This window comes from Salvelinus alpinus, chromosome 8 (assembly GCF_045679555.1).
Source record: "Salvelinus alpinus chromosome 8, SLU_Salpinus.1, whole genome shotgun sequence".
In the NCBI taxonomy this organism is placed as follows: Eukaryota; Metazoa; Chordata; class Actinopteri; order Salmoniformes; family Salmonidae; genus Salvelinus; species Salvelinus alpinus.
In genome coordinates, this window is record NC_092093.1 from 69,696,594 (window position 1) to 69,712,194 (window position 15,601).

At 43.8% G+C, this 15,601-nt stretch overlaps 1 protein-coding gene across 2 annotated transcripts; it reads right to left on the reverse strand.

Moving 5' to 3' along the window:
- Positions 1–4: 4 nt before the first annotated feature.
- Positions 5–8,218, reverse strand: pcyt1ba (phosphate cytidylyltransferase 1B, choline a). 2 transcript variants are annotated; one of them, XM_071414865.1, is made up of 8 exons: positions 7,933–8,218; positions 4,931–5,030; positions 4,586–4,702; positions 4,252–4,403; positions 3,530–3,608; positions 3,019–3,161; positions 2,139–2,327; positions 5–1,957 (listed from the first exon to the last, which is right to left on the reverse strand). In XM_071414865.1, exons 1-8 carry the CDS (start codon positions 8,020–8,022, stop codon positions 1,745–1,747), a joined length of 1,083 nt encoding a protein of 360 aa, XP_071270966.1. In that variant the 5' UTR covers positions 8,023–8,218; the 3' UTR covers positions 5–1,744. The 2 variants fall into 2 exon arrangements, with proteins under 2 accessions (XP_071270966.1, XP_071270967.1); XM_071414866.1 differs by lacking the exon at positions 7,933–8,218 and adding an exon at positions 6,739–6,897.
- Positions 8,219–15,601: the final 7,383 nt, after the last annotated feature.

The window sequence follows — 15,601 nt, forward strand, 5'->3', positions numbered from 1 at the left end:
TCAATGACTTTCATTTTCTATTTATTTACATATTACGCCATTAGGAATTATACATTAGAAAATAAGACGATACAAACAGAAACACACATTCCCAATCTTGTACACACAGTGCAGGATTACATATAATGCATACAGGACAAGAACGTATCTAAGGTGGATCAGGAGGTGTGGTAGGAAGTGATGTTATGTGGGTTTCCGCTGTGGAACAGTTGTGGCCTGTGAGGTGTCGTAGCGAGAGACATCGAGTTGAAGAACAGTTCTGTGTCATGTGTGACTAGCAAGAGGAGAGCACAATGATTCTACTACAACAGGGCGGGTCAATCTTATTCACAAAGGACCAGTGTGGGTGCAAGCTTTTATTCCAGCCAAGTTATAACACCTGATTCTAGGACCACACCAGCCCTTTGTGGATAACACTGGCCATCCCTGTACTATAAAATCATTTGATCTCCCATTTCTAATAAGGAAGGCTCTTGAATAAGCTGTCACAATTGTACATTCTCTAAAAGCAAATAAATTGACAGATCAGTTTCTCCTGTTGAAAGCACTGTTTACAATTGATGGGCCGGGCAGGCGGCCATATTGGGAAAGCGGGGGGACATCCCTGATACTGAAGTCCCAAGTGTTCTGTTCATTATGCAATCACCAATCACGTACTGAGTTCCATGGTGTTACCGTTGTTGAAATGTAACATCCATTAATTTGGGTTGCTATGTAGTCTCGGAAATCTCAGACCTATGCTAGAACATTTAACACTGTGGGAGGCAACACTTCTGCCTAGGGAGACTAGTTGCTATGGCAAATAATCTGGTACAGAATTATTTGTGATTCTGTGGGGTGCATCTCCCTAGTCTAAAGTGGCCTCTTGTCTCCCAGGAAGGCTGCAGTTACTTACTCCTCTAGAGGACAGTGTTTCTCTCTTAAATCTACAAACTAGGGCACAGTCAGTATGCAATTAGAAACAGAATGGTGCAGACAGTCTATTCTCTTATTGTATAGAGAACTGTGTCGGTTTGTCTATAAATTCAATCTCTATCTGGAGAGTTCTGTAATGGTGTAGGTCTACTCACCAGGGTTGGGGCCATTTCAATTCAGGAAGTACACTAAAATTCAGATTATTTTCCATTAGGAACATTGGTTTGGAAATTGACCGAAATTCAAATGGAATTGACCCCAACCCTGCTACTCACGTAATATCACAATGCAAATAGTCACACTGCAGATGATTGTTGTGAAATTGCAGAAAATATCTTCTATCATGTTTACCCTAGTTTTTCTCTAAAATATGACCATAACATGAGATTTAAAACCAAAAGAAAGGATAGAGAAAAAGGAGGACATAAAATGATGGAATGATATGATCAACAGGCGCTCTTTTATTTACCGTCTCTGTCAAACCTGAGCAATCAAAAACAGGTCAGTCGCATCATCTTCTGTTCTCTATACTCCTGTCTGCTTCGTTACCCAGGCAACAGAGACTGATGGCTTCTTCGTGCTACAGCACTACACTACATTTCCCATGACTCCCTTCTGTCTTGCATATCTACAACTTCCTTCAGCATCCAGTCATTGCTGCCAGTGTGTGGAAGGGGATGTCGGGGAGAGAGAGCGAGAGAATGTGTGTGCGTGACAGCACCTTTCAGGCAGTAAGTGAGTGTGTGGTCTTAGGTGTGTGTGTGTGTGTATGCATGGCATCAGTTAGGTGTGTGTGTGGTGTCAAGTGTCTGTTCCACAGTCCAGGCTCCTACTTCTCGTTCTCATCTTCACTCATGCTACTGAAAGAGGCGGAAGCCCCTTTGGGTGAGGAAGGGGAGGCTGGTCGGGGGTGAAGCCAGCGCGAGGGGGGAGACGGGGAACGAGACAAAGACAGTTGCCGGGGGGGACTGTTACTAGGCGACCCGTGGGGTGATAGGGCGTAGGAGATCATCCGACCACTACGCTCACTAAACACCTGTTTCTGTTAAGGTAAGGAGAGAGAGAGGTTTGTGAGAGAACTATCACTTCAAAGACTAGGCTAGAGGTAGAAGCTAAACACAGTTTAGGTTCATAGATCAGATTTGCAAACAAAGAAGTGAAATGTCAGATGAGTGATTGAAATATGTCCATGAGTGGAGCATTAGAGGCAGGCTTTAGCTTACCCATGTTCCATCTGGGCCGAACAGTTCCAAGAAGTTACCGATGAACTCCCGTGATTTCTCCTCCCACTTCTGTATGAGGTCATGGCTCTTCTCCTCCACGCGGTAGACAAAGTGTTTACTCTTCTCCTCCACCGTTTTCACTTTCTCCTTCATACGGTCCACCTGGTTCTGCAGGCGGTACTTCTTCTCCTGAGGTTGTAGAAAGGTTGTAGGAATGTAACTGACATACAGGTAACTGCCAAAATAAAGGAAATACCAACATAGTGTCTTAAAAGGGCATTGGGCCACCACAGAACAGCTGCAATGCGCCTTGGCATATATTCTATAAGTGTCTGGAACTCTATTGGAGGGATGTGACACCATTGTTCCATGAGAAGTTCCATCATTTGGTGTTTTGTTGACGGTGGTGGAAAACGTCTCAGGCGCCGCTCCAGAAGCTCCCATAAGTGTTCAGTTGGGTTGAGAGCTGGTGACCGACGGCCATGGCATATTGTGAAACATCAGCAAGTTGAGCAGTCTTCGTCTCTGAAGCTCCAGCCAAACTTGCCCCAACAATCCCCCCTCTTTCGAAGTCACTGAGGTCTCTTCTTCTAGCCATGGTAGCTAAAATAATGGGCAACTGTGCCTGCTCAGCATTTTTATACATGACCCTAAGAATGATGGGATGTTAATTCCACACCTGTGTGCAAGCACCTGCTTTCAATATACTTTGTGTCCCTCATTAACTCAGGTGTTTCTGTCAGTTACCTGTATGTGTCTCTCAACAAATACAGACAGAACATACTGTATGTCTGTGTGTGTGTTCGTTGAAAGACATCAGTTATGTTCCCAGTGTACGGAGTACACACACGTTATTTTTAAGGTAGACACACACACTTACGTTGATGAAGCTGACATTGAGCTCTTTAGCGGTGTAGCCCCGCTGTAGATTGCGTCTAGCGTAGAGGTCGTAGTCTCGAACGATACGAGTGATCAGGTCAGAGGTCGAGATACCCTCTGTCCGCTGAGTTGGCACGAACATGCCTGGAACACACACACACACACACACATAAATACCCACACATTATAAATACACACATTATACAAACACAAATACACACATTATATATTATAAATACACACAAGGAGAAACATGAGCACAAACACACACACTATAAATACACACACATGGACGAACATGAACACACACATACACACACATACTATAAATACATTATAAATACACACACATACAATAAATACACGCACATGAACACGCACACACATTATAAATACATATGGACGAACATGAACACACACACACATTATAAACACGCACACAGGAACACATACACTAATCATAAATACAGCTTCACACACACACACACACACACACACACACACACACACACCTGCCTCCTTGATGTGTTTGTAGACGTCCTCAGTTCCTGCTGAGGAGTATGGGATATCGTCATGAGCCACAAAATCGATCTGAGAAACAATCAGAACACAAGACAAGAATCTATACACAATCTCTATACAGTCTATACATAATATATACCCCATCTCTACACAGTCTCTACACAGTCTACACACAATATATACCCCATCTCCACACAGTCTACACACAATATATACCCCATCTCCACACAGTCTCTACACAGTCTACACACAATATATACCCCATCTCCACACAGTCTACACACAATATATACCCCATCTCCACACAGTCTCTACACAGTCTACACACAATATATACCCCATCTCTACACCGTCTACAGAGTCTACACACACAATATATACCCCATCTCCACACAGTCTCTACACAGTCTACACACAATATATACCCCATCTCTACACCGTCTACAGAGTCTACACACACAATATATACCCCATCTCTACACAGTCTACACACAATATATACCCAGTCTCTATACAGTCTATACACAGTCTATAAACAATAAATATACAGTGTCTACACACAGCACGGGAGAAACAAAATGAAAACACATTCAGATAAACTGACACACAGAAAAGAGACATGCTTGCATGCATCATAAATAGTCTCTACACACACATATACACACATAAACACACAGAGAGCCTTGATGGGAATAGACAAACACACACACACCTTGTGCTTTTCCAGGAAGTCCTGTGTGAGCGTCCATGGTGCATCTCGGACCACTTCGTCGACATAGCGACAGTGTCTCAGAGCCTCGTACCTCTCATCCTCCGTCATCACAGTGAAACCCTTATACTTATGGGTCAGCTCATCACTACACACTGACACACACACAGACAAACAAACATACACAAACAAACACACACACATGAAACAGTCACAAAGGTACAAAGAAACAGATAGCAAAACATGTATGAGTTATTCATACTAAGAGTCATTATATCCACATGTGTATGAATGTGTGTGTTTGTGTACATATCTGCATGTGTGTGTGTGTGCATACCTCCCACTATGAGGTATGCATTGGGGAAGAGGTTCTTGGCCTGCATCAGAGCTCTGGCATGGCCGGAGTGGAACAAATCAAATATCCCATCTGCATATACACGCACTGGACGGTCTACTGTAGAGGACAGACACACAGAGTGTACATCTAACACATACCTTCTCCTCTCCTGATGATGTTGTAAGTGAATGTGAGGAGGAGAGGATGCGGAAAAGAAGAAGAGATGGCTATGAGGGAAGATGCTGAGGATGGTAGGAAGAGAGGATGAAGAATGAGGATGAGAGGAGGAATAGTGAGAGAAGAGTGATGAGAGGGGGGCGTAACAGAGGACGAGAGGAGGTATACCTGGGGTCCCTCTGCGGGCTTGAGCAATGGAGAGTCTCTCATGAGGGGCGCGACACTCACAGCTGGTGTCCTTAGCAAAGAGAGCAGGCTCAGTCAGCATCTGAGAGAGGGAGGAGAGAGAGATTTAACTGTTAAGTGCTTTTTGTTCAGTATAATAGTGCTAACATCAGCATATTAGAACAGCACATGCATCAAATTCAAACCCCTACAAAACTCTCACTCCTCTCAACAAACCAAAAATGGTATGGAGTCTCAGACACATGATAGGTGAAGTGTGTTGAGGGGAAGAAAAGGAGGGAAATAATGTGATAAAACCTGAAAAAATTTAATTTGAGAGGGGGGTGAAGAGAGGAACAGGAGATACAGGGAAGGATAGTGACTGATAAAGAGAGGAGAGAAGGAAAGCGATGGAGGAGAGAAGGAAAGTTGAATGACATTCATGTCCCCTTCTTGATAGTCATCCCCTGTTTCTCTCCGGCATAATTCCAGTAATTACATTATTGATCAGGCCTGATATCTATTCTCTATCACAACTATTGATTACATGATGAGGGAACGAGCAGCACCCAGTGCTATTGATCTGCTACTGGCTAAAATGGAACTTCATCCCTCCCTCTACCAACACCTCATTTTCCATCTCTCGCTCTCTTTCTCTAGGGGGGAGAGAAAGAGGAATTGGAACATGCATGACTTTCTGTCCCCAGTAACTTCATGGATCCACTCCCAAACACACGAGAGAACTGAGAGACATACTGAAGACTATATGTTACCCTGGGAGACTAGATCTCATTCACAAAGCGAGAGAGAGAGAGTGAAGGTGCAACTGAACAGTAACCATGATCACAAAACACACAGCAGTCTCCTCTAGAGGGCAACATAGAAACCATGGTTTCTTGATTTCTAGGGATAATGGGATCTTAGATTGTTCATATTAATACCTTTGTCTACATTTGTCATCCATAACACTGAATATTTAAAGGTAATTCCACCTCTACATATTCCATTTGGATAAGGGATGAGGAAGAACAGAAAGGAGGTGGAGATGATCATAACATCATCAGATGGTCTTGGCTAGCAACCGTCTTGTGAGCTCCCATCCCCATAGTAACAGATCGGACAGAACAGAACAGTGAGGAGGACGCACTGAGGTAACGTTTCTCCCACAATCCACTGCAAGGTGAGAAGGGGGAGGAGCCCAGTGTGGACAAAGGGCAGGCGGTGGCCTCGAACGATCGACAGATCAGAGTGACCGCAGCGAATGTTCTCACTAAAGCCCTGAAACTGGCACAAGCAGGCAACATCTGGTCTAAGAAGGATTAACTAAGAAAAAAACACACACTAAAAACCTCAACTAAAAAATCAACCACAACACTGTGATGGTAGCACACAGGAGGAAAGAAAGAGAGGGAGAGGCACAGGGATGTGGGAATAGGGAATAGGGAGGAGGATATGATGAAGAGAAGGAGAGAGGCACAAAGAATAAAAGGGAATAACAAAGACAGAGAGAGAAAGATAGAAAGAGAGACTGAATGGAGCTGGCATGGAGCTAGCATCGCCCCTCTGTATACTTGCGCTTTCGTGTCCTCATCAGGAGATCTATGCCAGGCTGCCTATGCCCACACATACACACACCCCTGCCAATACTGCGAAACACGCCCAACCCCCCATCCTCCACACAGACACACACACAGTCCATTCAGCACTCAGAGCATCCCGCAAAGACACACATAGACAGTGGATCTGTTTCATAACAAGAAGACTAGCCAGCCTCTCCCTCTTTCTCTCCTTCACACACAAACACACCCTACCGTGCGCGGCTGGGGGCAGGTGTGCTCGAGCTCCTCCATGTTTCCCCTAAAGGCTCATGGGATACGGCGGCTGAACCCCCTGTCTGTGACTCAGCATCAGTGAGATGATCCCTCTCTCTCTATTTCTCTCTACCGCCCTCTCTTCCTCCCCCTCCCTCTTCACTTCCCTCTGTATCCCCACCCACTCTGCCCTCTTCTCTCCCTCCCTCTATTCCACCTCTTCCATCCCTTTCTCCTCCCCCTCTCCTCTCTTTGGCAGAGTGATCTCTCACTCACAGACCAGCAGCCAAGTGCCTCCAAACTCAAGCCATGGCGACGACAAATATGTGAGAGAGCTCCAATCAGTGCACAGATCCCACTGTATCATTTGCATGGAGGACAAGGATTGGCTGAGCTGGCTAGGACCATCAGTGAAGGACGGCATTGAGCATCAGTGTCTATCTAGGAGGCTATATCTCAATAGTCTACAGTTGCTCTCCTCTCCTCTGAAAACACAATATAGGTGAAAGTAATATGATACATGCACATTGAGGTTCCTCCCTGTGCGGTGTCCCAACAGTCTTAACCAGCTTCTGTTTCTTGTCCCCTTTCCTCTTTGACCACATCAGGATAGGTGAAAGCAGAAGGCTTTTACAGCAGTAGACACACCTATCCAGTGCTTTTGGGGATCAGTTGTTATGGGAGAAAAGAGGAGAGAACACATTTAAGAATATACAGGGAACAGTATCTGTTTTCCACTGAATTACACTGATACACAGAATAGACCTTATTCTATTTATATGAAGCAGCAGGAACAGGACATTGAAGTGGATCTTGCTGAACTTCACACTTCTCTCTCCATCCATCTCTATCTTTACTTCTCTCTACCCCAGACCATCCTCTCACTTTCTATCTTTCAACCACTTCATGTAAGAATCTCCTAGACTTTTCATCTTGAAATGAAAGTTCAAAAACATATAAGACACTGTCTCATTGTCAGAGACAACTTTAGTTGTCTTGGGTTGAATTTCATGATCCATGCATACCTCACTACAGCCACAAACAGTAACCTGGGAGAAAGTACCTGATAGCCCACTTAATTTCTAACATGCGAATAGCCCAAGTCCATTATGTCCCGTGCCATAATGGTCCTGACATCATGTCATAGTACACTTAGGCAATAGGTAAGTGTACACAGTTGGTTAGCTAACTTACCGTGCCCGATTCCCTCCTGTGTCCGGCCACACCCGGTGCAACAGGGTCGCATGCATACTTGTGAGTTCCATTGCTTGTACGCCCCACCATCTTGAGAGAACCGTATCTGTCCGTCGTCAGTCAACCATTGAGTATTTAAAAACGGTCCTGGATTTTCCCTTCCCTCGTTCCACCCGTCGCCAACAGGCAGCGAGACCCAGACACTGACACACTGCGTGCAAGTGTAGCGGACTAGACCGAGAGCCAGATCACACGCACGAGCCTCAGGAAACACCGGCCAGTATAGAAGATTAGGGTTAGGCATCCAGGTCGGCGTGTGCGTTTTTAACCGCTGTCTGGAGTCGGACACCGCATGCATGACCGACCACACATCACATGCATGACCGACCACACTGGGGGACAGCGGGGACATAAGCCTAGTTCACCAACAATGTCCAATTGGTGGGTCTTGTTCTGCGGCCAAGTGGGTTGAACAAACGAGTAGGCTGTGTCCAGGTTACTAAAGTTTGTGGCCAAATTAGGTGGTCTCTTGAAAAAACACTGCACAGTAAAATCAAATCAAATGTATTTATATAGCCCTTCTTACATCAGCTGATATATCAAGACAGGAGACAGGAGAAATACTCCAGATATAACAGACTGACCCTAGACCCCCGACACATAAACTACTGCAGCATAAATACTGGAGGCTAAGACAGGAGGGGTCAGGAGACACTGTGGCCCCATCCGATGTTACCCCCGGACAGGGCCAAACAGGCAGGATATAACCCCACCCACTTTGCCAAAGCACAGCCCCCACACCACTAGAGGGATATCTTCAACCACCAACTTGAGACAAGGCCGAGTAGAGTATAAGTCTCCAGTGTTAAATTAGCAGTGTCAAAAACAATATACGCCCATATATTAGTGCAATACTGGATCTTTAGGACGTCCTTACCACAAACCATAACCCCTACCCTAACCCTAACCCTTACCAGTTAAAATGTCAACTTCAATGAGGTGATGTTAGAGTTGGGACGTCTCAAGGATCCCTGATAGCAAGGACACTGTATTTGGTTGAACAACCTGCAGTATCAAACGACCCCTAGTGTGGTTGTAGATAACCTCTAGTTATGGTGTAATTGTTTTACACTAAATAGTTTAAGAAACATAACTGGTCAGCCCACCAATATCTGTTGTTGCCTTCAACATTCTCATCAACGCCATTATGAGGCAGCACCTTGCAGCGAGGTAGCCCTTGATCATGAATCTCAGTACACATAAAGTGCATTCGGAAAGTATTCAGACCCATTTACTTTTTCCACATTTTGTTACGTTACATCCTTATCCTAAAATGGATTAAATAGTTTTTTTAATTCTTCTCATCAATCTACACACAATACCCCATAATGACAAAGCAAAAACCGTTTTTAGAAATGTTAGCAAATTTGTAAAAAAATAAATAAATATCACATTTACATAAGTATTCATACCCTTTACTAAGTACTATGTTCAAGCACCTTTGGCAGCGATTACAGCCTCAAGTCTTCTTGGGTATGACATCAGAAGCTTGGCACACCTGCATTTGGGGAGTTTCTCCCATTCTTCTCTGCAGATCCTCTCAAGACATGTCAGGTTGGATGGGGTCGCTGCAAAGCTATATTCAGATCTCTCCATAGATGTTCGATCGGCTTCAAGTCCGGGCTCTGGCTGGGCCACTCAAGGACATTCAGAGACATGTCCTGAGGCCACTCCTGTGTTGTCTTGGCTGTGTGCTTATGGTTGTTGTCCTGTTGGAAGGTGAACCTTTGCCTCAGTCTGAGGTCCTGAGCGCTTTGGAGTAGGTTTTCAACAAGGATCTCTACTTCAGATGCCTTTTCGCAAACTCCAAGCGGGCTGTCATGTGCCTTTTACTGAGGAGTGATTTGCGTCTGGCCTCCCTACCATGAAGGCCTGATTGGTGGAGTGCTGCAGAGATGGTTGTCCTTCTGGAATGTTTTCACATCTCCACAGAGGAACTCTAGAGCTCTGTCAGAGTGAACACCAGGCGGCCAACTCTAGGAAGAGTCTTGGTGGCTCCAAACTACAGTTGAAGTTGGAAGTTTACATACATACTTAGCCAAATACATTTAAACTCAGTTTTTCACAATTCATGACATGTAATCCTAGTAAAAATTCCCTGTCTTAGGTTCAGTTAGGATCACCACTTTATTTGAAGAATGTGAAATGTCAGAATAATAGTAGAGGGAATTATTTATTTCAGCTTTTATTTCTTTCATCACATTCCCAGTGGGTCAGAAGTTTACATACACGCAATTAGTATTTGGTAGCATTGCTTTTAAATTGTTTAACTTGGGTCAAACATTTTGGGTAGCCTTCCACAAGCTTCCCACAATAAGTTGGGTGAATTTTGTCCCATTCCTCCTGACAGAGCTGATGTAACTGAGTCAGGTTTGTAGGCCTCCTTGCTCACACACGCTTTTTCAGTTCTGCCCACACATTTTCTATGGGATTGAGGTCAGGGCTTTGTGATGGCCACTCCAATACCTTGACTTTGTTGTCCTTAAGCCATTTTGCCACAACTTTGGAAGTATGCTTGGGGTCAATGTCCATTTGGAAGACCCATTTGCGACCAAGCTTTAACTTCCTGACTGATGTCTGGAGATGTTGCTTCAATATATCCACATCATTTTCCTCCCTCATGATGCCATCAATTTTATGAAGTGCACCAGTCCCTCCTGCAGCAAAGCACCCCCACAACATGATGCTGCCACCCCCGTGCTTCACGGTTGGGATGGTGTTCTTCGGCTTGCAAGCATCCCACCTTTTACTCCAAACATAATGATGGTCATTATGGCCAAACAGTTCTATTTTTGTTTCATCAGAACAGATGATACTTCTCCAAAAAGTACAATCTTTGTCCCCATGTGCAGTTGCAAACCGTAGTCTGGCTTTTTTATGGCGGTTTTGGAGCAGTGGCTTCTTCCTTGCTGAGTGGCCTTTCAGGTTATGTCGATAAAGGACTCGTTTTACTGTGGATATAGATACGTTGTACCTGTTTCCTCCAGCATCTTTACAAGGTCCTTTGCTGTTGTTCTGGGATAGATTTGCACTTTTCGCACCAAAGTACGTTCATCTCTAGGAGACAGAACGCGTCTCCTTCCTGAGCGGTATGACGGATGCGTGGTCCCATGGTGTTTATACTTGGGTACTATTGTTTGTACAGATGAACCTGGTACCTTCAGGAGTTTGGAAATTGCTCCCAAGGATGAACCAGACTTGTGGAAGTCACATTTTTTTTCTGAGGTCTTGGCTGATTTCTTTTGATTTTCCCATGATGTCAAGCAATGAGGCACTTAGTTTGAAGGTAGGCCTTGAAATACATCCACAGGTACACCTGACATAATTTTCCAAGCTGTTTAAAGGCACAGTCAACCTAGTGTATGTAAACTTCTGTTAGTGATACAATGAATTATAAGTGAAATAATCTGTCTGTAAACATTTGTTGGAAAAATTACTTGTCATGCACAAATTAGATGTCCTTACCGACTTGCCAAAACTATAGCTTGTTAACAAGAAATTTGTGGAGTGGTTGAAAAACGAGTTTTAATGACTCCAACCTAAGTGTATGTAAACTTCCGACTTCAACTGTACTTCCATTTAAGAATGATGGAGGCCATTGTGTTCTTCGGGACCTTCAATGTTAGACATTTTTTGGTACCCTTCCCCAGATCTGTGCCTCGACACAATCCTGTCTCGGAGCTCTACGGACAATTCCTTCGACGTCATGGTTTGGTTTTTGCTCTGACATACACTGTCAACTGTGGGACCTTATATAGACAGGTGTGTGCCTTCCAAATCATGCCCAATAAATTACATTTACCACAGGTGGACTCCAATCAAGTTGCAGAAACATCTCAAGCATGATAAATGGAAACAGGATGCACCGGAGATCAATTTGCAAAAATAAATCTAAAATGCTTTGTAATTATGGGGTATTGTGTGTAGATTGATGATGGGAAAAATGATTTAATCCATTTTAGAATAATGCTGTAACATAACAAAATGTGGAAAAGGGAAGTGGTCTGAATACTTTAGAAGGAAGAAAAGGAAGAAAAGAGGCGACCCCCTGTGCTAATTAGCTTAGAACACTTGTGTGTAAGCATATCTCGGGAAATGCAGTGGAAGTGTAGTTGTGTCAGATGGAGGCTCCATAGCTGTATAGATCTGTGCAAAACTGCTACAGTTAAGTGTATGTTTTTCATTTGAAAGATTCTTTCCTGCTGATGAATGGTGGAACAAACTCCCTCACGACGCCAGGTCAGCGGAGTCAATCACCACCTTCCGGAGACACCTGAAACCCCACCTCTTTAAGGAATACCTAGGATAGGATAAAGTAATCCTTCTAACCCCCCCCCTTAAAAGAGTTAGATGCACTATTGTAAAGTGGTTGTTCCACTGGATATCATAAGGTGAATGCACCAATTTGTAAGTCGCTCTGGATAAGAGCGTCTGCTAAATGACTTAAATGTAAATGTAAATGAAAGATAAGGGCCATGTGTTTCGAAAGCCGTATCACAAGCGATGATTATTGGCGTTTCTAAACATTCAAACACAGCGTCGGCATTGTAGTTCACGTGAGGCAGTCGTAGGCGAAGCTAATGGCTGAGAACTGTAGGGAGAAAGCAGAATAGAGGGTGAGTTTCAAACAAACTTGTCTTAATGTCATTTGGTATTCCAATTAAACTTCATATTTGATTGTCAGATTTATTGTACAACATTTTTTTGTTAACATTTGATAAAAGTCACTAACTAGCCTATAGCTAAAGTGGTTAGCTAGCTAGCTTGATTGACTCTTGCTCAATATTTTTCCCATGAAAGGCTTTTAGACCAATGTCTGTGAGGGACATTATTAGCTAGCGAGCTAATGCTTCTAAAATTATATGTAATTGATTTTGAGTGTTGTGCAGGTGTTCCATGCCAGCCACCACCTAGCGTTAGCTAGCTAGCTACTGTAGCTAGATGCTGTGCCGCCACGTACAGCTAGCTCTCGGCTGCTTAGCTAGCTAGCGGCTGACAACGACTGTGAACACCATTTTTTTGTGCTTAGCTAGCCAACAATACCTGATACTAATGCTATGGGTTGTTCTTTCAATTTCATCTCCTTCTATGTGGCGGACTATTCTGATAAAGGAGAGTGAATAATTATAGACAACTTGCATAATGTTATCCTGCAATCACTGCGTCCAAAATACCAGAGTCGACTGCAGTTACTGCACTTTTACTGCAGTTTCAAAACGGCAATCTTTTTTTTTGTAAGGGGTTGGCTAATAATTCAGTTATTTCGGTCATTTTTTCCCATTTTTAGATTACTTGCATTTCATTGTTGGTGCGACAAAAGGTACATCAGCCAGCAAGCTTTTTAGGACAGGGGGTGAACTCATGGGGGTGTTTATTGACACATGGAACTGGTTGGTGGTTTGTTTGATACTACCCTCCTGCTTGAAGAGAATCAAAGCATTATCTGTAGCTACCAACAAGCGACAGCTGGGCGAATGGGAGAGCAAATGTTGAGTAGCTAGCGAGTTGTCACAGGTGTACCGGTAATCAATTGGATGGAAACGCAGCGGTGTCCGATTGATGCTCCATTTATATTACATCTGAGCAGTCCGTTGCGTTGCACCAGATGTCATTCATTTCAATTGGGACCGTCCGCAAAGGAGTGGTATCGCAGCTCCGTCGAAGGCTCCGTTTGAGAAATGGCTGACGCATACATTGCATTTCTTCAAACTTTGCGTCATCTTTAGTGCAGCCAGAGTCCATCAATTTTAACAGGAAGTTACCAAAGCACAGGACAAGTTGACAATTATGTGGTTTTCGGGATGGCTTTATGGGATAGCTTGCAACTTGTAAACAATTATCCATTCCTAAGTGAGTACTATTTTAATAGTAATGTTAAATAATAGACATTGGCTGTTTATAATTATATTATGACTGGTGCTTCCTTATGACTGGTGCTTCCTTGTGATGGTAATGATGTTTGTTTTGATAAAAAATATTTGGTGGAGGTTGTAAAGGGTTGCTTCAATCAAATCTGGTATCAGGATAACATGTGATTCAGAGTCACCATATATACTTTAAGTATTTTTATTTAACACAAGCGATAAATGGTAAATGCAATTTTCGTATACAGTATACGGGTTCACTGTATCACCACGCAGGGTAAAGCAGAGAACTAACTGAAATAGTCTGAAATCTTCTTTTATACTGTGACAGAGGTAGTTCCAACTTTAGAGTTGGCCTGTCACAGTAGAGGCTTAGCGTGGTTTAAACTTGCTAGCCTATCGGTGGTGCCCAGGCTGGTCCCAGCCTCACAGCACACAGGATCCAGATATCCGGAAGTGTTTGTTGTGTAGATTGAGCTGAGTTGTCGGTTGCTACATTGCTCAGTTCCTGTTTTCTTGTTATTCATAAATTTTCCATCTTGTCTCAACCTTGTGATTAGCACAGTCGACACCCTAGATTAGCAACAGCTTTTCTGCAGTCACGCTATGTTTCGTGATTAACATGTCCTATTTCTATAAGGCATATATTTTTGTTAAAAAGAGAACAAAACCATCCTTCACAAGGTGGCTAACTAACGTTACAGTACAGTATCTTCAACCTTGCTTTAAGCTCAGCCTGGTCACTAGAAAAAAATTCAATTTTGCCTTTATTCCAATGCATTAGATTTATCTGTTGATTTATAATTGTTTGCTTTTGTCAGTGAGCTGTTTAGAGCATTCATCGCTTTGTTTTCCAGGTGCATGCGGGTGTTGATATTCTCTGTGCAGTCCTTGGCCAGAAAAAGTATACCATTTATTTAGCGTTATTGATCAGCTGATGATGGTCACCAATATCACTAGACAACTAGCCTACAGCTGACCAGACTGGAGAATACAGCCAACATTGTGCAGAGACTTGGAGAAGTTGCTGACACATCCGAAATCCCAGGGGGTAAAAGGGTCGCTGTGGTACATGAAAACACCGCAAACATGGTTTTGTGTGCAGATATACTGGGGCAGGAAGAGGAATGGGCAGATGTTAAAGGAGTCAGATATGCTGGGCAGCATAAATGGCAATCTTAAACAAGACCAAATCTGTTGCACTGTGGCTGCAGCCAGGCACCTTGTGGCACATTTTAAGAAGGGAGCAAAAGCCAGAAACAGGAACTACAAAAGTGGTTGAATATGCCTGGTATGGCAACTGCTCGGCCTCTGACCAAACCACTACAGAGGGTAGTGCGAACAGCCCACTGGGGCCAAGCTTCCTGCCATCCAGGACCTCTATACCAGGCGGTGTCAGAGGAAGGCCCTAGAATTGTCAAAGACTCCAGCCACCCTAGTCATAGACTGCTCTCTCTGCTGCCACACGACAAACGGTACAGGAGCACTAAGTCTAGGTCCAAGAGGCTTCTAAACCGCTTCTACTCCCAAGCCATAAGACTCCTGAACATCTAGTCAAATGGCTACCCAGACTATTTGCATTGCACCTCTCCACAGCACTGCCACTCTCTGTTGTGTCACTTTGCATAGTCACTTTAATTAACTCTACCTACATGTACATACTACCTCAACTAACCGGTGCCCCTGCACATTGACTCTGTACCGGCACCCCCCTGTATACATTGTTATTTTTTTTTACTGCTGCT